This window comes from Gasterosteus aculeatus, chromosome 15 (genome assembly GCF_964276395.1).
Source record: "Gasterosteus aculeatus chromosome 15, fGasAcu3.hap1.1, whole genome shotgun sequence".
Taxonomy (NCBI): domain Eukaryota; kingdom Metazoa; phylum Chordata; class Actinopteri; order Perciformes; family Gasterosteidae; genus Gasterosteus; species Gasterosteus aculeatus.
The window spans coordinates 13,205,971-13,214,987 of record NC_135703.1 but is presented as its reverse complement, the minus strand read 5'-3'; the positions used below and the strand labels follow the sequence as shown (position 1 = coordinate 13,214,987).

General features: G+C 45.9%; 1 protein-coding gene across 3 annotated transcripts; it reads left to right on the top strand.

Moving 5' to 3' along the window:
• Nucleotides 1–44: 44 nt before the first annotated feature.
• LOC120832656 (uncharacterized) lies at nt 45–4,611 on the top strand. 3 transcript variants are annotated; one of them, XM_078089770.1, is made up of 6 exons: nt 45–142; nt 1,375–1,547; nt 2,612–2,720; nt 3,449–3,568; nt 3,875–3,953; nt 4,176–4,611. In XM_078089770.1, exons 2-6 carry the CDS (start codon nt 1,456–1,458, stop codon nt 4,265–4,267), a joined length of 492 nt encoding a protein of 163 aa, XP_077945896.1. In that variant the 5' UTR covers nt 45–142; nt 1,375–1,455; the 3' UTR covers nt 4,268–4,611. The 3 variants fall into 3 exon arrangements, with proteins under 3 accessions (XP_077945896.1, XP_077945897.1, XP_077945895.1); XM_078089771.1 differs by lacking the exon at nt 45–142 and adding an exon at nt 1,026–1,058; XM_078089769.1 differs by lacking the exon at nt 45–142 and adding an exon at nt 1,173–1,306.
• Nucleotides 4,612–9,017: the final 4,406 nt, after the last annotated feature.

Here is a 9,017-nt window from a genome sequence, read left to right as displayed (position 1 = left end):
TATCAACTATATCGTAGAAATGAACAGAACATACGATGCTGTGTGTGTGCGTGTGTTGAAGGTTCATAGCAAAACAACAGAAGTAACAGAACATAAACTCACTGGATATCAGTATACTCGCGTGTTCTTATTACATCCCCACGTGAGTAGTTTCCAGACTTTACTTAAGTAGAAATTTTGGGTATCTATACTTTACTGTAGTATTTATTTTTCAGACGACTTTTTACTTCTACTCCTTACATTTTTACGCAAATATCTGTACTTTCTACTCCTTACATTTTAAAAACAGCCTCGTTACTTCCGGCTTGTCGTAGTTCAAAAACACACAAACACAAAAACCCATCTAGATAAACGGCGCTATGCGGACAGTGAATGTGATTGTGTTTGGATGAGAATAGAAACATTTAGCATCCAGACACCCGGTTGGTTTTCTCCGCGATGCGCCTGCAGATCGGAGCGACACCGGGTGGGAAAAGTGGTCTTTGGAAAGTTGGTATTTAGCGACATGGACCCTCCTCCTCTTCCTCCTCCTCTTCCTCACGCAGATTTGTCCTAAATGTTTTTTCTAACTTTATTGAGAGTCTGGCACAACTCAGCGACTTGCAAGTAGTGCAGCGTATTAAATAAAGTGATGTGTGTCTTAATGCGGCTTTGGAAATGAACACAAAGGGATTCTGTATTTGCTCATGAAGCCTGAACATTCTGGTTATTTTGATAACCGACCGCTGCCAGTTCAGTAATTCTCATCATTATAAACAGGGGTGAGCCCCCCACCCCGTAAAAAGTCAGCCCCCCCCTTCATGACGTAGTGAACCTGGGGGAGACACCGCAGTCTACCGAATCAATGCAAACAACGTGTGTGAGACTCGTGTCACTGTAAAATGGGTTGTGGTTTTATCTGTTTTAAGTCAGATACATTTGTTGTTTTCTTGTGTCTCTGAATGTCGCCATGTTTCCACCATCCCAACGGCAGGTCACGTGACCTGGAGGCGCCTTCTGATCACATGGTAACGGACTGACATGTTGTGTCAGCGAGGTTACGCATTAACAGTTTGTCCGTAATGGAATTTCTTACATTTACTTTTATACTTTAAGTAGTTTTGAAACCAGTACTTTTATACTTTTACTTAAGTAAAAAGCTTGAGTCGATACTTCAACTTCTATAGGAGTCTTTTTAAACCCTAGTATGTGTACTTCTACTTGAGTAATGAATGTGAATACTTTGGACACCTCTGGAAGCCAAACAGAATTAGAGCTACTTGCTTGTTTGGGCGCATCGAGTGGAAGCGGCCTAATGACAGACGTGGTTTGTGTCTCCACTCTTTATTACATCTTCTCCTGAAGTCAATGTAATTACGCCTGTTTCCTTTTCAGCAAAGCACATGACCGTCCTGTGATTTTATGTCTGCGTGAGTGTTAAATCCCAGCAGAACTTTTGAGTCGGTTTGGAGCGAAATGCAGCCGCTCCCCTGGTTTGTGCTGCTGGCGCTTTGTGCCCCTGAGTTCTGCTGGTCCGGACCTCTCCACGCCCAGTGCAAAGTTGAATGGTATGCTATATTTATGTATTCTACATTCTTTGATACCAGATGTGTTGTATCAGGTTTTCATAGCAAAACTACTTCATATTGTATAACTCACATCTCAAGTTTCTCTTACACATGCACATAAGTTTTAAATGGGTTATTATTTATTGAAAGTAATAAATAAGAAATTAGAATTAGAATTGACCCACTGTATTGACAATTATTTAGTAGCAGTACTTTCTCTACTTGGTAGTTCAGTTTACAATTAGGTGGGCAAAACATTCCTATTCATATTGGTGTGAAGGAAACATGTTTATTTTACTACTTTGTCTCTCACTCTGTAACTGTCTCCTAAGTTAACTAAAAGTCTTAGAAATGATTAATAATCGATCTATTGACAATCAATTATTGAATGATACTTTCAGCCAAAATAACGTGAAAAAGAAGAGTAAAGCCTGTAGAGTTCCTTAACAAACAACAAAGAAACTTTAATGTGTTTTGGTTGCTTCAGGACATTTGACATTTTCAGATAACCTCTCTAAAACAGCTCAAGCTCCAGTGTGAGATTAAATGATGTATTTGTGCAGCTTTTTCTCGAGTTGGTCTTTATTTTAATTTGAATATGATTTCAATTAAATAAATGTTACATTACAGGTCATTTAGCTGACGCTTTTATCCAAAGCGACTTACATTACATACACTTTAAACCCATGGCTTTATACGTTTTGCCCGGAGCAATTAGGGGCGTCTTGCTCAGGGACACTTCAACTTGAGACATGGGGCAGCCGGGACTCGAACCACCAATCTTGCGGTTCCCAGCGCACCCGCTCTGCGCCACGACGACCCAAAACCCCAAAAGTTACAAAATCAAATACAAAACATGTTAATTCAACAATGTAGAAATGATGTTGAGCACACTAATATATGTTGTGTTGTGACTAGAATATGATATGTAGCCTTTAAAGCCTTCCTAATAAAGATGAGATACAGTTGTCGTGAAGCCTCAGACCAACATGTATAGCTAATGTCAACTAGATGGCGCCATTTCCTTTGCAACCTGCAGTGAGCTCTGTGCTTTTCTCACGCAGGTACTTTGGGATACCTTGCAGAGTGGTTTATGAATCCCTGCTCTCACAGATTAACATGTGGAGAACCATGGCTGGCTGCACCATGGGAGGACAGAGGTGTCTGTACAAGGTGTGTGTGTGTGTGTGTGTGTGTGTGTGTGTGTGTGTGGATGACAACGATAGTTCCAATTATTGGTCCACACCAAAACAACTAAACACTGTCACATGACTTGCCACAAACTATCTGTGCGAACAAGGCTGTTGCCTGGCAACGCTAATAGCTGAATAGCCACAAACTCTTATTGTGGTGCCATCACAAGGTCTACATGTATGGTTAATATATTCAGGGTCACTACAGAGTGAACTCCCAAGGCTTTCATGCTACTTTGATGGATTTCTAGGGGAGAAAATATAGTAGCTAGTAAGAAAAGAGGAGAGGAGGCCAAGGATGGGCTTTATGAATACTATGTATATACTAAGTATCCAGACACTAATGAAGGCCACTAAATGCACCCGTTATGCCGGTGGTCCCCAAACATTTGTGAACTTGTGTTATTAAATTGGTAAGACGAGTGTGTTACAGCGAGAAAGGCTGAAGCCCTTCTCTTAAATTGTTTGAATAGGTCACTTTGTTTAAATAATGTGATTAAGGTGGTTGACCGTCAGCGACCTTGTGAGACCATTGCTGTCTGTCTGTGACACACACACACACACACACACAGGTTAATTCTTCCCACGTATTTCAGCTGAAGGTTTATTTAGTTAATGTCGTTAGCTTTTCCATCTTTTTAGGAGCATATATAAAAATGAGTCAAATGCCAATGACTTTTAGTTAACTAGTATGTGTTCTCTCTGCAGCTGCAGTCTTCCTCTGTCCACTTCATAGCAGCCAAACACACCACTCCCTTCACGGGGTACGTGGACGACATCAACTACCGGCTGGCCTCCTATCACTTCTTCTCCTGCTGTCACGTTTCCGTAAGTTTTCACTCCCAACTAAAGTGCTGACTCGGGTAATGATGCATGGGTGACGGGAGATCACAGCGTTTTTACTGCAAACCAGACACACCGAGCCAGACCAGGAAGCCAAGTCACATCAAGTGGTTTTGTCATTTGTGAAGAGTAATGAACGGGAACATCACCCAAAGACCTGTGATCTCTTTGTGAAAGGGAGTAAGGAGCAGAATCTCCTCCTGCAGCCCTCTGCTGGCTGCAGGAGAAGCACAGTGTCACTTTCTGCGCAGCCTTGTCTTTCATTTAACACAGAGCTGTAACTGTCTGCAGGCCATGTCCATCTCTGAGACCTGGTATGCCGTTAAAGACCACGGCACTAACTACTGCAACATCTACAACCTCATCGAAGGTACTACAGAATTATTAGTATTATGCTCAAAGGAAATCAAATCAAATTCATACATGGACCAATTAAGGTTGTGAGAAACAACCTTTTACAAAAGAAAAATTTGATTGAGCACAAAAACCATAATGTTAATATAAAGCAATGTGATGAGAATGAGAGTGGTGATTAGCAGCATTAACCACACAGTCTGATGATCATTATACCGGCGTCTCCTTTGTTGAACAGGAAGTGGTCTAACCGAAGCCAGAGGTTACAGAGAGGTCACCAGTGACTTCCTGTGTACCCAACGCTCCTCTGCTAACTGCACCGTCTACTGACGCAATATTCAGCTTATACATCAACAGTCGACGTGTTCATGCCGCTTGTTACTGTTGTATTTGGGAGTTTGTTCTGTTTACATTAAGGAATAAATACGTAATGAATATACTGTAGAACTGTACCCAATATGGTCATTTAATGTATTTTTACACACCTGCACCTATTCCCACCATGACATGAAATCTGCTGATGAGAGGAGTTTGGCTTTTTCTTTTCGTTCCCTAATCCGCTCGTTCAGTTTTGCTGGAGCATTTTCCATTTCTCTCTCTTTGGAGAAGTTTTACGTTTCCAGGGTCGTTCCTGCGTTTTTTGTTGGACAATAAAAACTTCAACTGAACCTTAACTCTGCGTCCGAGTCCTCACCTTGAGTTCCCCGTGACAAATTCTAATTTATTGTTACATTGAACATCGCAATAATTAAATATAACATCCACATGGTTAAAAAAAAAGTTAAAATACCTAATTATATTAAAAAATACGAAATTAGTACCAGTCACACAGAATTATGTCATTGGTGTTATTGCGGCACAAAACACTTTTATTTTGATTCTTCCTGGATCGAGAGGTCCTTTAAGGAAGCGCAGTGCCTATATGGTTACTTCATTTCTTCAAAACACCATACATGAGAATGTTGAATGAAGCTGTTACATGCCAGACGGGGACGGTCTGCATGTGTTCTTGTCGTTCTCCCTCCTGCTCATTGGTTTCTCTCCCCCAGTGATTATGCTGATTGGCCAACTCCAAACACAGGTGGAAAGCAATCAGCAGTTCCGGTGGCAGTCCATAAAGGAAGACTCCTGAGAAGTGAAATGGGGTGTGTTCTGCGCTGCGGGCTGGTGGCCAGTCTTCCTGTCCGTGAGCTGTAGCTGGCTGCTAGCAAAACTGGAGTTTTGTAAGGTGGAGGTTGAGGACCTTAGTAAGTTGGGGTACCCTGTACATTTTTGCACGTAGGTATACCTTTGTATAGACACACCAGGTGTAGTGATTGTTGCCTCCTGTGTAACGTTTTCCTTTAGTCCTTTTTCAGAGAAGCAGGTAAGGTAATTTGGTTGACTTGTTTTGGATGAAGAGCCAGTGGTGAGCTAGGCCTCGTTTTGTTATATTCATTTCATTTGTTTGGCACAACCTGTAGGTCTCATCTTCCACCATCTCCCTCCTGTTGGGAGCCATCTTTTTGTGTAATAATAACTAGAAAGACCCCTTTTACCCTGACTCTGTCGCCTGTCTTTGATTGTTGTTTTACTGTCCTGGAATCTACAAAAGGGACGTAACAGAAGCTTTTAAGCCTGTCATTTATGTTACTCATTTATTGGTCACAAGGTCCAGAATTGAACATTAAAACTGATTTGGAGTTAGTCACTGGTGTTACTCCTCCTCCTGGTAACACCAGTGGTATCCCTGTATAAATGAGCCACATACAGGAGAAGGTTCTGGAGCTGGAGACCATCTCGAACAGGTTGTCCCTCGTCTTCAGCTCACTGCGCCACACACAGAACCAAGCCGTGTGTCTAAGCCGTTGTTGCTTTAAAGACTTTAAATATTTTTCTTTCTTCAATGCATGTGTGAAATAATTGTAAATCTAAATTGTAGTAACGGCTTGGAGAGCTTTAAAAATGGCTCTGCAGCAGCAGGCTTGTTGGTTGAGAATCTGTCTCCTTTTTATTTTTTTTCACCCTCGTATCGAGGTGGTTTTTCCGAATTACACCGTTCTTGGGTTTTTTCTGTCCACGGCTTTACTTTTTATCAAACATGAAAACCATACGGACCTCAAGTGCTCGATTTTCTCAAATTCATTGTGATGTTTCCATTTTCCCGACACATTCACCTTCTCACATTTTGACTCAAGCCCTTTTTTTTCCTGTCTGTGAACTGAACAAACTAGCCGCGCTGTGCGCCCACACACACAACCAAGCACGCAGACGCTAACAGCACCTACTGAACTGAACAGCAACGGAGCTGAGACCAACACGTACACACACACACAGTTTCCATTTTCCCGACACATTCACCGTCTCACATTTTGACTCAAGCCCTTTTTTTTTTTCTTTCCTACATTCTCTCTTTCTCCCACAATATCTGTCGGTGACTCTGCCAAACCAACGCCTTTCTCCTCTGACAACTTTCTCACCGCGTGTCCCGTGTGACCCACAACATCATTTCTCAGTGGTGTCTCCGCTCACGGCCACCACCAACAGCCTCAGTTGGTCATTTATTATTTTCCATCGATACCCCGGCGCTGGTTCCCAGCCGCCGTCCTCCTCTTCATCAAATTCACCTTCCGTTTAACAGTCAACCAGTTCGTATGTATCTTACCCGGCAGACAGCTATGTTCTGAAAGTTTATACTAACCTTTCAGAGAAAATGTTTGTGTCCACGAGCTTATGTTAGCCTCGCAGAATTAATTTATGCTGCAAGTTTATACTAACCTTCCGGAGTCAATGCGTCTGAGTTTGTTAACCTCTCAGACTCAATTATTAGGTCTGTCTGTGTCAGGGATTGCGGGAGGTAGGACTCAGACGCAGAGTTCAAAAAGAAAAGGGACTTGAATAGTCAAAAGCAAAAACAAAAGGGCAAGGGGCAAAACGGGAGACAGGAACTGCAAACGACGAGAGACAAGGACGCGACAAGTGACAACCGACACACATGGTTTAAATACACTAGGGAGGTGCAGGTGATTGGACACAGGTGGAAACTATTAGACGATCACAGGGGATGACGGGACAAGGCAGGAAGTGAAGTTACCCGGGGACACGAGTGGCAGAAAACTACAAAATATAACATGAAGTGAACCACACCGTGACAGTACCCCCCCTTAAGGGCCGAATTCCAGACGGCTCATACTAGAGCGGACAAGGGCTGGGAGGGAGGGAAACCCGAGACGTTGGTCGGACCACCCGGGAAACTCTGGCGGGCGGCCAAACGACCGGGAAGCCTCTGGGGGTCGGCCTGGCGGACAGGCACACTGCCGGGGAGCCTCCGGGGGTCGGCCCGGCGGACGGTCATTTGGCCGGCTCCGGAGCGGCGACTGCAGGGCATGGAACGTCTCTGGAATGGCAGGCTCTGAGACACTGGAAACCTCCGGGGTAGTCGGCGGTAGCTCGGGGACACGGAACACCTCCGCAGTCGCCGTCGGCTCGGGGACACGGAACACCTCCGCTGTCGTCGGCGGCAGCTCGGGGACACGGAACACCTCCGCGGTCATCGGCGTGAGGATGTAGGAAGCTGGAGTTGCCAGCTGGAGGGAGCGGGAAGCCCCCGGAGTCGTGGGGCCGGTACCGGTTGGGTCGGGGGCATGGATTGTGGCGCTGGCTCGGGGATCGGGGGCATGGATCGTGGCGCTGGCTCGGGGATCGGGGGCATGGATCGTGGCGCTGGCTCGGGGGTCGTGGACCTGGATCGGGGCGTCGGCTCGGGGGTCGTGGACCTGGATCGGAGCGTCGGCTCGGGGGTCATGGGCTTGGGTCGGGAGGCCGGGACGGGGTGCGCTGCGACCCAGCAGGGTCGGGATGTTGCTGCGGCCCAGCGCTGGACACTGTGCGCTGCGGCCGAGCGTGGGGACCGTAGGTAGCCTGGAGCCGGACCGCAAGGTCCATCACCCGCTCCCAGGAAGAATCGCCGCCGGACGACCACAAAATGGCCTCCTCCTCTGGGGACCATGTGGTGTGCGGCGGATGGTGACCCAGATGCCTACTGAGGGCTCCAGATGGGGAGACGGAGTAGTACAGGTACCCAGCTGGAACCCCCGGGAGGACCTTTCCCCCATTATGGGCAGCCCGCTGGAGACTGCGTGGACCGCCCATTGCCAGACGGGTTCCCCTGAACTCGTCCAGGGAAAAAACTCTGCTGAGTCCTTTCTTGGTCGCGTCATTCTGTCAGAGACAAGGACATGCGTGGCGAAAGACAATGACGCGACAAGTGACAACAGACACACATGGTTTAAATACACTAGGGAGGTGCAGGTGATTGGACACAGGTGGAAACTATTAGACGATCACAGGGGATGACCGGACAAGGCAGGAAGTGAAGTTACCCGGGGACACGAGTGGCAGAAAACTACAAAATATAACAGAACATACTTCCAAAACTTATTTCTTAGTGTGCATTTCTCAACACATTTCATTTATCTATTCAAACACTCCTCTCTCTCCCCCTCCACACTCCCAAAGCGCGCTGTTTAATCAAACACGGTTTTTAAGGAACTCTAACCTCGGGTCACCGACCCGCAGCCTTTCGGGGCTCCAGATCCCCAGGACACCACACTTGGCGAAATCAGCCCTCGTCAGGGTCTGAGGGGGTCACCAAACCAGAGACCAGGATATTGACTCCAAATCAATTTGCTTGATTCATGCTGGATTCTAGATCCCTTGATACTCGCAGGTATCCACTAAACCATTGTGAATTCATTTATTCCCAAACTTCAGCGCCCTTCGATTCCTTTGATTCATGCCGGATACTCGATCCCTTGGTGCTCGCACGAACCCACTAAACAACAGTAGTTATTTCTTCTTTAGTCCAGAACTTCAGTCCCTTTGGGGGCTCGGCAGGTGTTTCCAGCCGGTAAAGGGAACAGTTTTGACCGCGCGCTGGTTAGTGTCACGTGATGCTCCGGGTGGATGAATGGTGAACGTGTGACGGGAGTAAACTGGCAAATAAGTGGACTTGTTTACAACAACACAAAGGCTACAGGACTCTCATTCATCCGTCATGAGACAACAGCGGCGCGTCAATGAGGGTTTCCGGACAAAATGC